Source organism: Podarcis bocagei (genome assembly GCF_964188305.1).
Source record: "Podarcis bocagei genome assembly, chromosome: 14".
Lineage (NCBI taxonomy): Eukaryota > Metazoa > Chordata > Lepidosauria > Squamata > Lacertidae > Podarcis > Podarcis bocagei.
This window is the reverse complement of record NC_138139.1, coordinates 14,307,399-14,328,867: the sequence shown is the minus strand read 5'-3', so window position 1 is coordinate 14,328,867 and position 21,469 is coordinate 14,307,399. Positions and strand designations below refer to the sequence as shown.

Genomic DNA, 21,469 nt, shown 5'->3' with positions numbered 1-21,469 from the left:
TACCTTTCCTCCACTCTTTCCATGCGCTGCCTGTGCTTTAAAACTCCATCCCTGAGCACCTGGTTTGTTTGTTTTTGCTGCAGAGCTTTCCCCATGAAAGCCTGTTCTTTAAAGCTCAATCAGAGCAGGGGGCAATCTGCAGAAAACCTGATTTGATGTCTGTGCCAATTGAGCACTAAAGAGCAGCTTTTCATGGGGAAAGCTCCGGAGCAAAAAAGAAACCCACATTTGGTCACGGAGCTTATAAATGTGAACCTTTGCCTGAAAGATCGGGCAAAAGGTGAGTGTGGATAAGCCTGCTATTTCAGTCAAAAAGGGGATAAAATGAGCCAACCTCATTTTAAGTATGTAGCATCTTGCCAGCTATTTATTTATTAAAATATTTATATTGCCCTAATTCATACAGAACATATCAAGGCAGTTAACAGCTGTACATAAAACAATACAAAAAATACCATATTAATATAAGTCCGAAATCAGAAAACCAGTGTGGAGATATGTTTTCTTAAGTGCCTGCATAGGCCTAACAGAATAGAAGAGTTCAGCAGGTGTGTGAAAGTTGGAACAGTACTAATACTTTTCTAATTTACTAATTGACAGTCATTCCATGTGTAAATCCAGTAAACCGGCTGACTATGATAAATATCACTGGGTGGGACAACTGACTCATACTTGTGATGTCCCTGCCTCTTATAAATGTTAAACTTGACTCTGCTGTAATACTCTGTTGAATGTATAAATGGGTATTTAGTGTGTGTAGGAGTGGTAGCTAAATTGTGTAAAATTATTCTCGAGCATGTGCCCCAGGTGTTCAAAGCAGTTTATTTCTTAAACGTCTCTTATACGGGTCAGCGAAACAGCACATTCTTGGGATGTCAATGGATAAATCTGTGTACTTGAAAACATTTTTTCAAGACACATTTTATAATAAATGTTGCAAAGCCGAGCCCAAAATCTTCATCTCTGTTTGCTTTTCTGGTTTGTTGATGGTGCATACTTGTACCGGCTGGTGATCTATGAATTTGCATACTGTGAAATAGCAAAAGAATTATTTAAAATAAAATTAGGCTCCTGTATAATGAACAATTATTTGCTTCAGTCTGTGACCCGCAACTGGGATCAACAGCTAAGATTTGGAGTCCAGCAAGCTATACAGAAAAGGTGATTAGAGACTCAACATGATTCAGTGTTGTGGATTTTGATATTTTTGAATCAATATTTTATTGAAATATATTTTAAAATATTGAAAAATAAAACAATGAGAGATAACAAAAAAAAAAAACCTGAAAAATATTAAACCACTGACAGAAAATGTTATGCCACTAAAAGCATTCAGATATGTAATATAAGCTCCATTGGTCAGGCAGGAAGACTTTTTCTTTCCCCCCATAAACGTTTATGAAAGACCAATTTTTTGGTCATTGTTTTTTTACTTGCTTGTTTGCCTTGGGGGTCCCTTGGAGGAAGGGTTTGTTAGAATGTCAGTAATTTATTCTGCTTCGTTTGAAGTGTTGCAAGAAAAAGAAATCTAAAAAACAATAATTTTGGCGTTGTTTTCATTGTGGCCCACCTAGGAGAGTTTTGCTTTAACCCTTTAACTCTTGCTGCTGGTGGTTGTTGTTTTTTTTAAGTTAAAGGGTCGAAATTATCTTCTGCCTGACAAGTTACATCTTGGATTAAAAAATTATCAGGTATCTCTTCCTTTTATTTTTTCCATTCATTAGTAGTAATCATTCCACTTTCTCCTTTAGCTGTGTCCTGGCAGGGGGAAAGAAATAAAGCTACAAATCTCTTTATGCCATGGAACCAATCCGGCTCAGGCCCTCTGTGTCTCCTGTTTATCAAATATGCCAGGACAGACAAGGTGATAAAGATCATGTCCAGTTTGGCCCTTAGAAGTCCAGTTTCCAGCTTGAAGTCAACCCCAAGCAGGTGCCTGCCCAGTGAAAAGAAGGTTCTGGCAAAGAGTCTCAATTAAGCAAAGGCATCCTAAGCATGAACCAAAAAAGGGGGTTTTACCCAGTGAGCAAACACATTTATAGTAAGCTGCATTTTCTGGAAATGTTTATATAGTTCCTTGCTGAATGTTAATACAAAAAATGCTGATAGAATGATCTTCAGTGTGTTTATTTTGTAACAGGGAAAGAGGATGGATTTGTGGGAATCGAGTAGGAGTAGGGTCAAATAAAACAACTTTTTCATGAATACCTGACATTTTCAGCTGTTTAAAATTCTAAGTCCTTGGAATCCTGGAGGATTTTTATGAGTTTCTTCTTGCTGGCACAGATACTAGGTCTATACCTCACATACTATTTCAAACCGAGTTATAAGCCTGATGTCTTGTCAGTTGTCTTGAATGGTGTTCTTTGGCGTGGGTCAGAGGGCTAACATACTGTACTTTAACCAGTTTTTAAAAACCTATACAGTGACAATTAACTTCTCCCATCTAACATGGCTGGCATGGGAAAAGACATCAGTACACCGGTACACCGTTTGTGACAAGTTGACTGGGATCTTTCTCTGAAATTCTTTGTCACATCATTTTCCCATGCCCACATCATGGGCAAAGAGTGTGAAAATCCCATTGTGATATTTTTTCCTGGATCCATTCTAAGGGGTAATTGGAGAAATGCTTCTCCATATATACAGGTAGGATGAAGTTCGAGAAGAAACGTGAGGAAGTTTGAGAACTCTTAAATTCCAAATTACATTTCAAACAACATGTGTTTACATGAGCATGGAATCCCTGGATGTCTAATAAGACTTTTGCTTACCATCTGACATGCTCATAGGTTACTCTAGGCATGCAGCAAAAGTGCCCACGATATTAATAGTACAGTACTTCATGCAGTGCAGAGCTCCCGTTGCTCGGTCCCTTCTCCTGCCAACCTAGCAGTTCGAAAGCACATCAAAGTGCAAGTAGATAAATAGGTACTGCTCCGGTGGGAAGGTAAATGGCATTTCTGTGTGCTGCTCTGGTTCGCCAGAAGTGGCTTAGTCATGCTGGCCACATGACCCAGAAGCTGTACACTGGCTCCCTCGGCCAATAAAGCGAGATGAGTGCCACAACTCCAGAGTCGTCACCTTTACCTTTATGAGAAAAGATACCCATTTGGAAGATACCTTCCAACTCTGATTCTTTGGCTTGTAATTCCACAAGAAGATAAGCCCTGCTAGATGAAGCCAATGGCTCATCTCATCCAGCAGTCTGTCATCACAGCAGCTCACCTATGGGAAGAATGCAAGGAGGACCTGAGTGCAGACCACTCTCCCCACTTGTGATGACCACTGCCTTTCTACAGTGGAGGTAAAGGTAAAGGGACCCCTGACCGTTAGGTCCAGTCGTGGACGATTCTGGGGTTGCGGTGCTCATCTCGCTTTACTGGTCGAGGGAGCCGGCGTACAGCTTCCGGGTCATGTGACCAACATGACTAAGCCACTTTTGGCGAACCAGAGCTGCACACGGAAATGCTGTTTACCTTCCCACCGGAGCGGTACCTGTTTATCTACCTGCACTTTGACGTGCTTTCGAACTGCTAGGTTGGCAGGAGCAGGGACCGAGCAACGGGAGCTCACCTCGTCGTGGAGATTCGAACCGCCGACCTTCTGATCAGCAAGCCCACGAGGCTCTGTGGTTTAGACCACAGCACCACCCGCATCCCTACAGTGGAGGTAGAATATAGCTAATGTGGCCAGTAGCCGCTGATAATCCCAAAGCTAATAAATATCCTATAATATTCATACTTGCTTACCTGCTTCATGAAACAGACATGAAGGAAGAGTTCCTAATTACCCAAAGGTCCTATTTCTTGCCTTCAATTTCCTTGAGCCAGATTAGCATTTTGAAGCACTGTTTGAAGACAGTGCCTTGTTTGCATAAAAAGGGAGCTAGCCCCATCTAGCTTGAGATGAGTACAAAATAGTGGCTGCACTCCTGCAACAGGGAGCCAAGCATATACCCATCCATGGAAAGAAGGCAGATCTCCAAATAAAGCAGGGAGCAAAGAGTCCAGGACAAATGTGAGGATCTTAATGTTTGCCTAGCCAGCTGCTAAAACTGTTAGCAGCTTCAGCCACGGCAATACCACTTTAGGTTTTTGTGTGTGTGTTTTTACAACCAAGCAGTATATAAATTTTACGAAATAATACAAGCGGGAGAGTAGACTGGGAGTTCTAGATTCAGTCCCACTTCCGATCCCTCACCTTACTGGGTTTACATTTTGCTTTATTGGTCTTTTCAGCAAGATTGTTCTGCCATACCCTTAGCATGGTTGTCTTTTTAAAAAACCCTGGTTTACTGTATAAGTCTAAGGGGTTGCCTGTTTTTCCAGGATGGTCAGGACTGATGGGCAGCCCCTTCTCCTGGGGGGAGCTTGTCGGTTTTCCTATGGACTGCCATCCTGAAAGTGTTGAATGCCCTAGGGAAGCTCTCCAGAACAGAAATGTATCATAATAAATTTGTCTTTTGCCGGTTAGAAGTGATTGTACTGCTCCACTAACACAATGTCTGGATAGGTGCTATATTTAGAATCCTTTCCACGTTCATCCGGAGTATCTTTTGATGCTCCAAACCTGGAACTTTTATTTTTTATTTCACAGAGGAGCTTCTCCAGCCTTCATTCTAGTCGGGGCCAAATGTATTATTTAACCTTGATTTGGTTCTTATAGCACAATCAAAACATGTTTTTGAGAATCTTGGTGGTCCCAGCAATCCCCCCTCCCCTTTTAAGTCTGGGAGGGATTTTTATTTTTTTTTTATTTTGAGCTGTTTCCAGTGCCTGCCCCATTCTTCTGAAATACTTACATAGTCACCACTGCCACCCAAACCAGTCCATGTTTCTAGAAACGCCCTTGGGGCTTTCTTTTTATTTCAATTGATTTTCTCTAGTGTAGTTGTTTATCTTTTTTTCAATCTGGTCATAGAAAGCACATCTGGTTCCTGTTTTAATCAGTATTCCTCTGGGAGCAACATCATATTAGAGAGAACTAGCAGTGCTAAAACAATAATCCATAATGATGCAACTTCTGGAAATCTAAAACGGTTTTATCCACTGTTTTTAGAAGTGTGCTAATGGTGTAGGCCAACTGACTCCTTTGTAAATAAAACTTACAAAAGGTCTTAATAACAGATATGTGGATACATTGACATAAGTGAACAATTAGGGCAATCAGCAGTTTCTGCTTCTTATTGTATATTTAAGTCCTGCTGAAGCTCATGGCTATGGTCTCATATCACTTACTCCAAAGTAGTCCCACTGGGTTTGGATTACTCCTGAGTAATGTATTTAAGGATGATTAAGGAATCTGGATGCCATTTCTGCTGCTGTAAGGCCATTAACTTTAATGGGACTAAACCAGTTTGAGTAATTTTTGGAATTCCTATGGGTTATTTTACCAACAGATCACATAGCATAGACTTTCTTGACAATATGCATTGTCTAGTACAGACTTCTGTATCTTGATAAAAAAAGATAACTGAATGTGTGAGCTGATTCGCTCACAGACCCATTTATTCAAATGATTCTTAAATCTTTTTAAGCTTACAGAACTGATTTTTTTATTATTCAAGTCATTTGAAGGCAATTTTTAAATATGGTGACTCTCGGCTGAATTTTCAGTAATTATAAAAGCAAAGGTGGAAATTTTATAGGATATTATTAATAGACTGAGCTGGTATTTGACAAATTAATCAGTATGGAACTATACAGTGCAGTCATCTTACACATATGTTACAAGTTACATTACTATTACTAGAGAGATGCAGATAATGGTGGGTCAAGACACAACAGAGGACAGAAAGTGATACGATAGACCAAATTGTTTAAATCCAGGTCTGCTGCTACCTCACATTAAGTTAAGGTCTCCAATTTTTAGGGCAAATGGGAGTATGTGGGTCAGGAACCCTTCTCATGTTCACTGCTTACCTCCCCATAACCTCTCTCTCTCACACACACACCAGACTTTTTTCTTACCCAAACTCATTTTCAGTAGAGCAGCTTAGCTGAAAAGACAGACTCTGGGGAGATAAGCCACAAGTGGAGGAGATTTAGAATCCCATCCATATTATAATTTATCTATTATTAACAATGATATCCCACACATTCTGTACAGAGTACTCTCACCATGGCACTTAGTGATAAATTAGAATCAACATAGCTGTAAAACATCCAATAAAACATCAATGACAATAAAATCATCAAATTAAAAAGCACCATATCCCGTGCTTTACTTCTAGAAAAATGGTGCTGGTACTGCATACCATTGAGAACCCCCAGAAAAAAGCACTGACCATATCAGAAACCCAGCTGATGTTTAAAAGGCCCAGGAGAGCAAACATGTACCGTATTTTTCGCTCTATAACACGCACCCGACCATAACACGCACATAGTTTTTAGAGGAGGAAAATCCGTAGGCACGCCACCCGTAGGCATTTCCTCCATAACACGCACAGACATTTCCCCTTACTTTCTAGGAGGAAAAAAGTGAGTGTTATGGTGCAAAAAATACTGTATTTGCCATGCACTGGAAACTGAAAACATGAATTCAATTTCTGGGCAATCCTCCCTGAAGAGACCATTCTACAGTTGTGCTGCCATGGTCAAAGAGGCCCTCTTTGCAGTTGTTGTTGTTGTTGTTGTTTAGTCATTTAGTCGTGTCCAACTCTTCGTGACCCCATGGACCAGAGCATGCCAGGCACTCCTGTCTTCCACTGCCTCCCACAGTTTGGTCAGACTCATGCTGGTAGCTTTGAGAACACTGTCCAACCATTGTGAAGAGAATCAGAACTTACAGGGTTAACAGTTCTGAGTGACGTCTCACATCATGAGGCGTGGCTATGTTTCACATACGGGAAGAAGAAGAAGAAGAAGAAGAGTTTGGATTTGATATCCCGCCTTTCACTCCCTTTAAGGAGTCTCAAAGCGGCTAACATTCTCCTTTCCCTTCCTCCCCCACAACAAACACTCTGTGAGGTGAGTGGGGCTGAGAGACTTCAGAGAAGTGTGACTGGCCCAAGGTCACCCAGCAGCTGCATGTGGAGGAGCGGAGACTCAAACCCGGTTCCCCAGATTACAAGACTACCGCTCTTAACCACTACACCAAACTGGGAGTGTTCTCTGTGTGTGATCTCTCTTTCGGTTTTGACCGAGAGGCGAAAGATGTGCGCTCTGTCGCCGGGTGTTTAAGGCTGAATTTATGATTAAGCTTGAGAACCAAGGTACCATTGTATCTCTATGTGTAACTGGAAGAACAGCTGCCCTTTGCTTCCAGTCACAACAGTAGCATCAGGATGCCCTAAATCAGGTCTCAAATGATACTGAAATGGATCTATACAATCAATTTCCATCTAACAGTACCTGGAGTTGTGTAAGAACCACCTCCATGATCACCCTGAGTAATCTACGGAGCAATCTTCTCAAACACCTTAAGCCATCTCTACATCCTATGGAATGACTAGAATTTCACCAGGACTACCAGCCATGTCAACATAGCTCTCCAGAATCCCACAGACTTCATCAGCCTCCCATTACAAGTCATTCTAATGGCTTCTGTGTAAACCCAATCCTCTATCTCTAAATGGAAGTCTAGTACTCTAGTTGAACACCTCTGTTGCTTCTGGTCTTGTCAGGCTGTTTCCATTCCTCTTACTTTAAAATGAATTGTCCAACAGTCTTCAGATTAAGTTCTAACAACGTTCCAATATACTCTTAAGCCCCTGTGTTTCTGAAGAGCCAGTTTAGAGATCTTAACGGGTTTAATGGGAGAGATTTATTGAGATAGCTCAGATTACATAAGCCTTTGAGTCATCTCACAAAGATCTTTGGCATTTGAGACCTTTCTCTTTAAAACACGCTTGCCTTATCTTTCAGTAGTTTAGCAAAGTCACTCACTAAAGCAGTGAATAATATCTTTTAAGTGATAGGTCACAGTATGTATCAATTATGTGCCAATCTCTACAAATGTTAGCAAGTATACTTTGAGCTCCAAGCATAAGAAAAATCAAAATGCTACAGACCTTAATTCTTCAAATATCTCTCTCAAAGTGTTCCAGAAAGCTTCCCATAATATACACCCAAAACATGTATTGTGGTAAAATGTGGCAATCCTATGGAATTATGCCATTTTCCAAAGTGTGATGGTCGACAACTCCAGGAAAGGTGACTGCTGAAAGCATTCAGTCTTCCACATGTAAATGTAAAATGTCAGAAAAACTTGGCTGAGGATAAAGTTGTAGGAATGTATATTCTAGTAGAATAACATAGGGAAAGGGTGCTAACTGTGGTTGAGACCTTGTCTCTTTTGAACAGGAGAGACTTCTATAGATGCATTAATATCCCCACTCACATATTTATAGGATGAGCTCTGGAATCAAAAATAGATGCCATGACTCAAGTAAAAGCTCTCTTTATAATATTAGTTATTGCATAGAATATTTGAATATGTAATATTGAAGAATTATTGACCATGTGTGTTGCATCTAATTTGATGACTAAAAACAAGTGTAAGATACAGAATGATACATTATTCTCTGCTGAAGAATAAAATCTTACTAACTTGGAGAAATAGAAGCGTTATGGAATCTGAGAGATACTTTTCATCAGCCAAAACTGCTGCTCAGCTGTTTCGAACTCAAGCACATACCTTCTCCAAACACTACTGCTCAGATCACAGCGACAGATCAGATGCATTTCCTGATGAAGCTATGCTACTAAATCCTTTATCCCAACAAATCACAGTCTTCATAATATCATGTGATCCTCAAATTTGGAAGGCTTTTGCTAGACTTTTTTTTTTTGGCTCACTATAAAATATTATGTCAGGAGAACAACCTTCCTTAACTTTAAAAAAATTACAGTAAGATCCATAGTTGGTTGGTGGGAGGGTGAGGTCCTGAAAGACATCTCTGGCACAAGCTATTTTTTCTTCAAGAGGTTTATCATGAAAAGACCTTGAAAATCAGACTGGGCAGTCTGGCCAATTTCTGCTGAATATGTCAAAAGGATGCCATTACTGCAGCCTTTATACGCTAAGCAGAAGCTACTATGTAAAGCATTTTTGAAACCTTTAGTGCAGTAATATTTATAATGGTTTGACTTTAGTTTTGAATAATGCTAGTATTTAAAAAATAATAATATTTATAACAGTTCGACTTTAGTTTTGAATAATGCTAGTATTTCAATTAATTTTTAAGTGGTTTGTTAAACCCTTCATCTGAGGATCACAGGGGGGTTTAAAATATAAAAACACAAAACTACATAACATAGTGGCAAATAATCAATACCCACCCCCACCCCCAGTTTAAAAGGCCAAAGGCCTGGGAGAAGGTTTTTGCCTGGTGCCTAAAGATATGCAATGAAGACGCCAGGCAAGCCTTCCTGAGGAGAGCATTCCACAAACTGGTAGACACTGCAGAAAAGGCCCCTTCTCATGTTGCCACCCTCCAGACCTTTTGAATGGGGCACATAAAGAAGGGTCTCAGATTATGATTGCAGGGTCTGGGTTGGTTCATATAGGGTAAAGTGGTCCTTGAGGTATTGAGGTCCTGATCCATTTACAGGTCAAAACCAGCATTTTGAATTAGGCACAGAAACTGATGTAATATGCCCAACTGTCTTGCCTTGGTGTAATATTGATGTAATATACTCAAACTGTCTTACTTGACCACAGTAAGGGACTGGACAGAGGAGGAATGATGGGAACCGCCTGCCCAGCCTGACTCTTCCAGAGAAGAGGAGGATAGCATGGATTTACAACAGTGGTTTACAGGAGGTCATAGCTCAGAGGCAGATGAGGGGGAAAGCTGGGAAATAAGAGGAAAGGAGCAAGAAGAAGAAGAAGAAGAAGAAGAAGAAGAAGAAGAAGAAGAAGAAGAGGAGGAGTTTGGATTTGATATCCCGCTTTATCACTACCCGAAGGAGTCTCAAACCGGCTAACATTCTCTTTCCCTTTCTCCCCCACAACAAACACTCTGTGAGGTGAGTGGGGCTGAGAGACTTCAAAGAAGTGTGACTAGCCCAAGGTCACCCAGCAGCTGCATGTGGAGGAGCGGAGACGCGAACCCGGTTCACCAGACTACGAGTCTACCACTCTTAACCACTATACCACACTGGCAGGAAGAAGAAGCAGCACCAGGGGAGAGACAGCTGACAGACTCATTGTCTTTAGAAAGCATTCCAGACCCCCCTCCCAGAACCTGGCGGGCATGGAAAGTAGGGGAGCAAAGAGCTCAGAAGCAGAAGGCAGAAGGCACAGATCAGCCATTGTAGGAATGACATATAATGGGAGAGACGGAGGGGGTGGGATTTCACTTGGAGCAACGTCATTACTCTAAGAGGCAGAATTTCTAAACCTCTCTCTGTGAATATTGAATAAAAGACATTGGGGGGGGGGGTCGGATTCCCTGAAGCCTGACAGCCACTGAATTCTGCACCAACTGATGTTTCCGAACCCTCTTCAGAGGCAGCCCCACATATAACACATTGCAGTAAACTAACCTAGAGGTTACTAGAGCATAGACAACAGTAGTTAGGCTATCCTTGTCCAGATAGGGGCGCAGCTGGGCCACCAGCTGAAGCTGATGGAAGGCACTCGGGGGCCACCGAGGCCACCTGAGCCTCAAGCGACAGCAAGGAATTCAGAAGTACCCCAGAGGGAGCTCCTTCAGGGGAGTATAACGCCATCAAGACCAGGCAACCTCCCATCCATCTGGTCTAGAGAACCACCCACTAACATTGACTCAGTCTTATCTGAATTGAGCTTTGGTTTGTTGGCCCTAATCCAGTCCATAACTGAGGTAAGACGTCAGCCTAGCACCTCCACTGCCACACCTGCATGCAGATGTAAAGGAGAAGTAGAGCTGTGTGTCATCAGCATATTGCTGACAGCATACTTCAAAACTCCGGATGACCCTATTTAGCGGTTTCATGCAGATGTTGAACAGCATGGGAGATAATATCAAATCCAGAAGAACTGCACATTGAATGTTCCACAGGGCCGAAAAAAACACACTCCTCAAGCATCACCCTCTGGAAACAACCATCCAAATAGGACCAGAACGAGTGCAAAGCCAGCCACTCCAGAAGGATACCGTGGTTGATAAAATCAGGATGAATGCTCATTGGTGTATAACTATTCTGCAAACAAATCAGAATGAATACTCCATAGAAAACAAGCAACTTGTCTAACCTTCATGTAAGCTTTGCGCAAGCAAATTGGGATGAATGCTGAATGAACAGGTTGTCTAGAGGAGCCCTCCGGAACCTTAGAGCAAGTTGCAGAACTGAAATAAAACTAAGGTGGTAGGAATCAACTCAGATTTAGTCCAGTGAGGAAATTCTTCAACTCTGTGCACTTAGCACAAATCTGTCTTGCTGAAACTGATTAACAGTGGGACCAACATGCTAAAATATTTTGCTTCCCTCATGGGACTGTGTCATCATGCAGAAACTGAGGTCACACACTGGGAGATTTGAGCTGCTCTTGCTTGACTGTGACAGAGTATGTAAGCCTCTATCTAATTTGAAAGAAGTTTGCTTCTATCTGCTTGAATAATATTAAATACATAAATGTTGGGGTCTCAGTAGTTAATCAAATTTTGTCTAGCTGCTTGATACTCTCTAATGTTGTTTCTTCATGGCATTCTATGAAGTTTAGGTCATCATAGTCTGTGAAAGTGTTGTATATGGAACCTCTGTGCTCTGCTTGTTCCTAGCACTGTCAGTTAATGGATGAGATATTTGGCATGAGCAAGCCCCAAGAGGTTAAATTCTTACCCATGTTCATAGTATTAGCTCTGGATTTCTTATTTACTAAAAAGCAACTGCATATTTTATGTAATTAAAAACAGTAGAAACTTATGCACATTCAACTTGATTTATGTCTTCTTTTAGCCCTTGGGAAGAAGTCATCATTGACTGAAAAGGGGGAGGGGATGAGAGAATTTATAAAAACTTGAAATAACAGCTAAAGACAAGCCTCTTCTTTTGTATGACAACACTGTTTCGATGACAGAGGGCAAAATGTAGGGAGTATTGTATCTACGGCATCTCCTAATACTATGGTTCCCAGCAAAGAAATGTGGGTTAGCACATCGCCTAAGAGCCAAATACTTAGGGAGTTGCCTGAAAAGATGCACTCCTGGAGAGAGGAAAAAAGATTAAAATAATGGGCCACTGGTGGGTTGGCAACAGTTCTACAATTCCGTGACTTCTGCCAAGGTTGTGTGAGGCTGTTGCTGCAAGTGATTCCTATTGAAAATTAGAATCACGCAGTCCATAGAAAGAGGTGCCATGAAGCTTGCTAAGAAAATATAAAAGAACAAGCAAAACTTCATGCTCATTCACACCTTGGAAGATGGGAGCATGAAAATTTAAGAGTACAGCCTCTTCGATCTGTGGTGCAATTAAAATAAAGCAATTTTAACCATGCACAGAGTACTTTCACAAACTGACTTTCAAAATATATTTGATTATGAGTCCCTTCAAAAATAAAGTCCATGGGATCATTTTCATATTAAATTACAGTGGTACCTCGGGATGCGAATGGGATCCGTTCTGGAGCCCCGTTCGCATCCTGAATGCAATGTAAGATGCGACGGCGTGACTGCGCAGGCGCGAGTCACATTTTTCCGCTTCCACGCATGCACGTGACGTCATTTTAAGCATCTGCGCATGCGCGAGCGGCGAAACTCAGAAGTAATTCGCTCCGTTACTTCCGGGTTGCCGCGGAGCACAACTTGAACGCACTCAACCCGAAGCACATTCAACCCGAGGTATGACAGTATCTTTATTCTGCTCAGATGCTCAGAGCAGTGTACATAGTTCTTCTCCATCTGCCTTTTAGACTCACAAGAACTCTCAGTAATGCTGAGAGATCACGACTGGCTCACGGGCCCTGAATGAGCTTCATGGTTGAGCAGGGACTTGAACTCAGTCTCCCTAGTTCAAGCCCAATACTCTTTTAACTGCTACACCAACCACACCACATCTCCATTTAGATGTCATTATTGCTGTATCTTGAAGGCTCAGAGATGTCACCAAAAAACCATTTTTTAAAATGATACAATAAAGAGAACTGTTTGTGGCAGAGACCATTGAATTTCAGTAATATACAAGAGTGCATTCTTCCAGCTTAGCTGGTTCGCCAGCTGTTCCTGGACAAGGATGACTTGGTCACAGTGGTGCAGGTCTTGAGAACATCTAATTTGTTGTTGTTGTTTAGTCGTTTAGTCATGTCCGACTCTTTGTGACCCCGTGGACCAGAGCACGCCAGGCACTTCTGTCTTCCACTGCCTCCCGCAGTTTATCCAAACTCATGCTGGTAGCTTCGAGAACACTATCCAATCATCTCGTCCTCTGTCGTCCCCTTCTCCTTGTGCCCTCCATCTTTCCCAACATCAGGGTCTTTTCCAGGGAGTCTTCTCTTCTCATGAGGTCATTGGAGCCTCAGCTTCAGGATCTGTCCTTCCAGTGAGCACTCAGGGCTGATTTCCTTCAGAATGGATAGGTTTGATCTTCTTGCAGTCCATGGGACTCTCAAGAGTCTCCTCCAGCACCATAAGTCAAAAGCATCAATTCTTCGGCGATCAGCCTTCTTTATGGTCCAGCTCTCACTTCCATACATCACTACTGGGAAAACCACTGTAATACACTGTGTGGAACCCTTGAGGTTGGTTCAGAAATTGCGAGTAGTATAGAATGCTGCAGCCCAGCTTTTGGCAAGAACAGCTGCATGTCAGCATATTACACTGGTGCCGAAAGCTCTACACTACCTGCCAATACATTACCAAGCCATGTTCAAGGTATTACTATTAATGAATAAAGCCCTAAACGGCCTAGGACCAGGTTCCCAGAAGAACTGCCTTATCCCTTATACCCCGGTCAGATCACTGTGATCATCTGGAGAAACTCTCCTGACTGCCCCACAGTTATCCCATATTCATGTGGTTTCTGTACACAGTAAGGCTTTTAGTATCATGGCACCAGTATTTTGAAACATTATTTTTATGGAAATCAGACAGACCCAACAATTTTTGACATTTATTTTCTTGCTGGAAACAACTTCTTCATCTTCTTTTTGCTAAGTCTTTTTAGAGATTTGATTTGATTCAGTAACAGTCATTTGTTCTGTATTTTGTAATTTTATGATATTGTAATGCTTTTATTGAATGCTGCCAAGAAATTTTCTTATGAGCTGGCAGCTCAGAAATACTTTTACATATATACACATACACAGTGCTTTTTTTGGGGGGGGGGGTTGCAGGGGTACGCATACCCCTAAACATTTTGTGAATCTAAATTTGGCCTCATTGAGGGGGTAGTATTTCAATATGAGTAGGAAAATGAAAGTACCCCTAAACATTCTTTTAGAAAAAGCACTGCACACACACACACACACACACACACACACACACACACATACACATATACTCCCCACCCCTGATGTTATTTCCACTGATGCTATACCATGTATTTATTTATTTATTATATTAGTAGTCTTATTTCAGACAGGGGAACTCAAAGTGACTTACACAAACAAGAGTAAAAACAAAGCTCTGTAGCTTGAAGTTTTGTCCTCTGTACTGAAAAAGTACGGTCAGGATCACCACAATTTGGAAAGTGAAAGTGGGGCAGTGTCATGCCTAGCACCGACCCGGTACCAGGCACTAAGTCTTCGTAGGAAGTACTAGACACCCACAGGTCGAGAACCTTGAGGAGCAAGCAGGCCTCCCTGAATCCAATGCTGAGGATGCCCTGAGGGGCTCTCTGAATTGATACCTGATGGGAAAAAAAACCCAGAAGTGAAAGAGGAGTTGGTGGAGCACTCCGTCCCCGACCTCAAGATTGCCACTTCAGGTCCAGGTCAAAGAGCGACAACACAGTATTCGCTTGTGGGCCCAGAGTTGTCAGTCTACTCGTGAGTAAGGGGGTGCATGGGAATATGCAATCCCCAGTACTCCTTCATTGCCAGTAGCTGTATTTAGGGTGTGGTTTAGGAGGCCAGAATTTATGAGGTCTTCTAGTTGCTGGAAGCAACATTGGTCCCTGACTCCTAGCATCCCTGTCTTGCTGAGGCTCCCTGTGCTAGGGACCTTTTGAGGTGGCAAGGAATAGGGATTGTTCCAGCTTTGCCCACCTTCTGTTTTCCAGGATGTAAACACAGCTGTATGGGACAATCTTATTTTTGCATCCCAATGGTGGAAGGAATTATTAGACTACCACAACCCCATGAAAATCGTTCTCATTTTTACTCCCACCTCTGATGGTTACTGATTTAGTATAATTCGCTTTCAAAGTTTCAATGCACATATCATTCAGCTAACCTTTCCCTATTTTGTGTTTTCTAAAGCACCAACATTGCCTTATAGAGGCATTCTTTTGAACTGGCTTCTCATCTATGCGAAATGTGTTCTACAAATTCCTCTGAAGAGTTATTGTTAAAATAGCAATATTGTTCCCATATGTTTCTCTCCATAACTGCTCTTCAAGCCCTACAAGATAAGCAAGACAACCAGATCACTTTCTCTATCAGACTGAATTTGAAGAGAATTAATTACATTCAAAAGGCTTGTCAGATTGGAAAAAGGAGAGTTAAGAGATCTGAACCAGCAGCAGATGTTGGAGAATACTGATCCAATTATTACCTAGCACAGAATATACTGGAAAAATGTTCTGGAGGCCAGCAGCGACACAATCTCTCTGGGTGGCCTGCCCATCATCTCTTGCTGACTGATCTTTGCTCCAGAGTTGTCATTCCACAGAAGGCACTTGGGGTCATGATGACACTTGGAAAAATATTATTTAAGGAATGATGTACCATTCCTTAGAGACATACAATAAAAAACTCTGCCATCAGTCTAAATCACTTTATCTTTTGGCCTGTCTATTCAGCCCCACCTATGGGACTATGTACAGACCACTGCTCTGCTCCACATGAGTGACGGCACCCGAGGGCTCGTACGTAGAGGTAGTGCCATTTGAATATTTTGGTTTGAGTATTATTTCATTTCTTTTTCAAACTTTTGCATGTTTGCTTTATTGTGTTCCCAATGCCTAGCAAGTCCTGCATCTTTTGGAGATTTTGCTTCTCGTAAGAAAGTAAGAAGCTGCCTTATACCAGATTATTTGTTCATCTAGCCCAGTGTTCTGAGTATCTATAGCTCTCCAGAGTCTCAGCTGGAGGTTTTTTCTATCACCCGCTGTGGCGATCACGCAGGGTCCCCGGACGTTTCACCATCTATTGATCCCTGTGCCACCACTTTATTTCTCGCTGCCACTACCCAGGCCCTACCTGGTACAATACTGAGTCCAGTCAGGGTTAAATTGGAACATAAACTTCTGTTTATTTATTGCAGTTTAACAAGCATGTGGTTTCATAAACGGTATCGGTCAATTACAATCATGGGGTGCCTATCCAGACCTATAACTTCCGCTACCTGCTCTCACTCACTAAACGACCTCTCAGATATTTACCATATTTTTTGCTCTATAAGACTCACTTTTTCCCTCCTAAAAAGTAAAGGGAAATGTGTGCGCATCTTACGGAGCGAATGCAGGCTGTGCAGCTATCCCAGAAGCCAGAACAGCAAGAGGGATTGCTGCTTTCACTGTGCAGCGATCCCTCTTGCTGTTCTGGCTTCTGAGATTCAGATTTTTTTTTTCTTGTTTTCCTCCTCCAAAAACTAGGTGCATCTTGTGATCTGGTGCGTCTTATAGAGCAAAAAAATACAGTACTTGTCTTTCTAGCTCCTAACTGTTCCTGACTCAGCTTATTTCTCTACACTGACTCAACCTCCCCACAGACTCTATTCCAATTCACTCCCCATCCAACCAACCTCCCAATGAACTCCTCCCTTCGCCCCTCCCAGAGCTGGTTTTATAGTCCCTCTGACTGCACCCCCTGGGTTCTGATTGGGTAACCTGTTTAACTATTTCACCTCCAGCACTCTCATATATTAACGTCACACCTGCTACCTCCTCCTTTTAACAGAAAGTACCAGGGATTGAGCCTGTGAATTTCTGCATGCAAAACATGTACTCCGGCACTTAGCTATGGCCCCTCCTTTCTCAGATGATTGACTGATTGATTGATTGATTGATTGATTGATTGATAGTATCTGCAGAGTTTTCATCAAGATTGAAACAGTGATGAAGAATGCAACGGATATGTAGCTCACTCAAGGCAAATCCCCATAGAAATGCTTATACATTTCCAGAATTGTGTTAGGCTTACCACCAGCTGCAGCTGCACATGTTGGCACTGGACATTCAGAGCATCATATCTCTCTCTCTCTCTCTCTCACACACACACACACACACACACATATATAACCACATCTACATTTCATCTAACCACACTGGCTTGGGAAGTTTGTTAAACCCAGTGGAGACCATCACCCCAACAATAATTGTTCGAAGGCACAGCTTGCTACCACAGCTGAAAAGCTATAAACTACTATATTGGAATGGGGGGAAAATTTGCCAGATGGCTCTCTCATCATTACAATGTTATAAAGCAGCAAAATGTTTTAATTGCTGCAGAAGGAAAATAACTTCTGCTGGGACTGTGGTTTACATCAGAAACAAACCTTCTCTGAGGGAGATGGCCCTTCTCTTACCTTACATATCTCTTTATGGGGGGGGGGGAATGTGTATTTGCATAAACCCTGAAAATGGGCATGATTTCAAACCTGTAGATCTTGCAAAATGGATTTTGCCCTAGGTTGGGAGTAGGATTGATGATAGACTCCATCAATAAGGAGAACATTGGCAGCAGACTATCAAAACACCATTGCTTGTATGCCTAGATCAGATGCAACATGGGTGGTCATAAGAACTCCATCACGAAGCAAATTTGACAAGTGGGTGGGGCCACCCACCTGTCAATAAATGTGTGTCAGAAATGACATCAGGTCATTAACATGCTGCTAATGGGAAGTCAAGGAGGAGGAGGTCACAGCGGCCATGGTTAAGTGGTCACAAGACTTTGGGTATTCAATAACCATGCCACAGTGGGAAAATTTGTGGAAGATTAATTGGAAATTCACAAACCGTTATGTCTTAAGAGAAAACAACACTGATGGTATCTAACACCTTGGAAACTGTCAAAGATGTACAAAAATGTCCCAAGTAATTGTTGGAGGTGTGGAGATGAATCAGGCACTTTCTATCACATGTGGTGGCTATGCAAAAAAATCCAGGCATTTTGGGAGAGTATCCACTTAGAAATATAAAAAACAATAAAGATTTCCTCCTGGGGATAAAGCTTATCTCCTGGGGATCACAGATTTGGATATCCCACAAAAAACGAAGAGTATATTTTCATACGCCACAGTGGCAGCAAGAGTTCTTATCGCTACAAAGTGGAAGAGTGATGAAATCCCCTCTACCCATGAATGGATCCAAAAGCTAACAGATTATGCGGAGTTAGATAGTTTATCAGAAAAAAGAAAGAACAAACCAAAACAGGAATTTATCTCAAAATGGGAAGTCTTCAAAGTTTATTTGAAAAACAATTACAGTAGTTTAAACTCTGTCGCAGCATTTGAATAACTTTAGTAGTAGATTTGAGAAAGATAGGAAACCTAAGATAAATCAATAATTAGTTAATTTAAGATAAAAATGTGTGGCGGCAACAAATAATAGATAATTGAAACAAGGAATGGATGGGAAATCGGATCTATAGTCGAAGCACCGCTTTTTGCTTTATTGATTTGTAATTAATATTGTCTTTATCACTGTTTTGTTTGTATTTTTCCTTTTTTGGTGTATCAACAAAAAACAAAAACAAAAAAATGCTGCTAATAGAGCAGCTGAATCAAGCTAGACTGTTCTTCCTTTACATCAGCTGGTGTGGGAGGAAGTCCATGATGCTTAGCACTGAAAAATGCAGGGCTGCTTCAAAGATCAATGCTGGGAAGGAGCAACAGTCCTGGATGATGTCAAGTTTAGGGTGGGCAGGTAATGGGGATGCCTAGTGGGCTAAGCCTAGCCCGTGGGGCAGAGGTTCTCCATCCCAAGCTACAACAGTAATAGGTTATTTGTTGGCTATTATTTCAAAGATACCTCGATCCTCATAGGGGCTATATATGCATGAGTGAAGCTTTGGTGCATATTCCATAACTGAATGGGAAACTGTGTATGGCAGGTGGCTTCTGCACACATAGTCCAGCTGCACATACAGAACCCTTTCAGGAAATCAGCAGTAGCACCAATGAACTGGTTAGGAAGCAGACCAGGATGGGCTGGATTTGTGATTGCTGCATCTTAAGAGAGTTCTGTATCTACAACCTCAACTGCTGAGCAAAACACACAACTGGATCAAGGCCGGTATTATTTTTTATTGTTCAGCAGCTATTCAAATACAGAGCTCTTCATGGTACAAAAGTTCAATATGGACAGCCCTTTTATGGACAAAATGAACAATGTCTCTTTAAAAGCAATTGTGTTTCTCTAGTCAAAATTATGTATCTGCCAAGATTATTAATGAAGTAGAAAGTGCAACAGAGGTAAATACGGCCTTGGAAAACAGCTGGGGGCGTAAATGTGAGTGGTATCCATTCTCAGCACTCTAGACTGAGGGAGGAAAACTTGCTGAAAAGAAGCTGGAATTTATTAAAAGGGTTTTTCAAAAGACTGTTGAGCTATTGTAATGACTGTTTCTTCCAGTGATCATAACTTGCTGCAGGCAAAGCAGTTCATCTTCAAACACCCATCACAAATGAATGCAAGTTTAAATTGTGTTAGTACAAAGAGCTGGTCCACTTGCATGTGCATAGAGTGAACTATGTAAAATCAACATGCACAAGATACCTGGTCATTTTCAACTGCATGTACAGCAATATGAGAAACCTATGTACATGCCAAGGATACTGTAGTTGGGTTGAAACCTTCTGTTGCACGAGCATCTCTTTAAAACATGCCATTTGTTTTCTGTAAAACAGTAACCCTCTCAAAAAATAGTACACATAATGGAAAATCTTGATGCGGAAGCTTGGGTTGTGTAGGGCTGTCAGTGTTGATCTTTGGCAATTCCACATCAACATTTAATCCACTACAGGAGTGTTTCTATGGTCCAGTTCAGATGTACCCGTTTAATAAACCATGTCATGAACAAGTGTTTTACCTATGCATTCCTTTATTCCCTCCTCCCTCCTCTCACACTTTCATAATGCAAAGTGTCTGGGGTTTGTTAAACCACACTTTCCTGTTACATCCAAACCAGGAAACTGTGATTTACAAGTGACTGGTTTAACAAATCCCAGAAGTATTTTAATTAGTCTTAATTTATCATAACAGGGAAGTATTTCCTCCGTGCTTCCTTAACATTATCTTTTCAGCTTTTGCAGCCATCTTATTTTGAATATAGTTACCACATATGCACTAAGGACAAGCATCTCTATACAAAACTGAAACCTATTTTCTGTGTTTTAGGGAGTCGGAGTCCGATTGGAGATCAGCCTCAAGGTAAAATCCAAAAGCGGGCATGAAACTGACTGTGATAATATATCATATGAAGTAAAGGGGAGGGGGCGCCATCTATAAGAAATCAAATTGTGTGTTTGGGTGCTATAGTCTTACTGCCCGTTATTCACTTATAGCCCGTTCATTGTAAGGTAACAAATGGCGATTAAGTGCAGAGGCATATTAGTGTTACCAAGAAGATTCAGCTGGAGCTCTGCACATGCCCTGGAATCATGTGTTTATTTTTTGCCATTGTTGTGAGCAATGAGTTCACCATTGTTGCAAAGTATCAGAGAACTGCAGTAGGTCAAGATAAATATCCTCCCATCAGGTGACGTCTCAGCAATTTCCGCCAAAGAGCCTCTGCATACTAGGTGCAACCCCATAAAACTCCCCACTGTAACAGCAATAAAATGCTTAATTAGTCCTCAGAACCTTTTGCAACTGGCATCCAGAAGCATAGCACCCATAACAATGGAAGTAGAATGTAGCCATCATGGGTGGTAGCCTGGGCCAGATTTAGTTTTGATGAGGTCCTAAGCTACTGAAGATAATTGGGGCCCTTTATATGTGGTATTTTAGGGAGCAGGCTAGCAGGCGGGACCCATTACTTACATCATAGAAGCCTACACAACACCAAACACGGTTGCTGCATGTAGGTTTTACTTTATTTGTTTTTTATATTTTGGAAATGTAGAACCAGTTTTTTCCTTTAAATATTTTTGGGGCCCCCAAGAGAGTGGGGCCCTAAGCTATAGCTTGTTTAGCTTACTGTTCAAGTTGGTGGCTATCACTACAATTGTTGGGAGCAAATTCCACAGCCGAACTACGAACTATATGAAGAAGGTACAGTGGTATCTCGGGTCACATACGCTTCAGGTTACAGACTCCGCTAACCCAGAAATAGTGCTTCAGGTTAAGAACTTTCCTTCAGGATGAGAACAGAAATCGTGCTCTGGCGGCGCGGCTTCAGCAGGAGGCCCCATTAGCTAAAGTGGTGCTTCAGGTTA

At 41.6% G+C, this 21,469-nt stretch overlaps 2 protein-coding genes across 3 annotated transcripts in view; one reads left to right on the top strand and one right to left on the bottom strand.

Annotated features, from left to right (window-relative positions):
- The window catches only part of FGF7 (fibroblast growth factor 7), a 55,116-nt gene extending 46,821 nt beyond the window's left edge, over window positions 1-8,295 (bottom strand). Inside the window, exon 1 of the mRNA XM_081170095.1 lies at window positions 8,015-8,295. The gene's annotated coding sequence lies outside the window, so the exon portion shown is untranslated. The remainder of the gene's footprint in view (window positions 1-8,014) is intronic.
- Window positions 1-21,469, top strand: part of FAM227B (family with sequence similarity 227 member B) — a 117,649-nt gene that overhangs the window by 75,524 nt on the left and 20,656 nt on the right. For both annotated transcript variants that reach the window (XM_081170044.1, XM_081170045.1), the window contains exon 11: window positions 20,430-20,462. In XM_081170044.1, coding sequence (XP_081026170.1) covers window positions 20,430-20,462 — 33 coding nt within the window. The remainder of the gene's footprint in view (window positions 1-20,429; window positions 20,463-21,469) is intronic.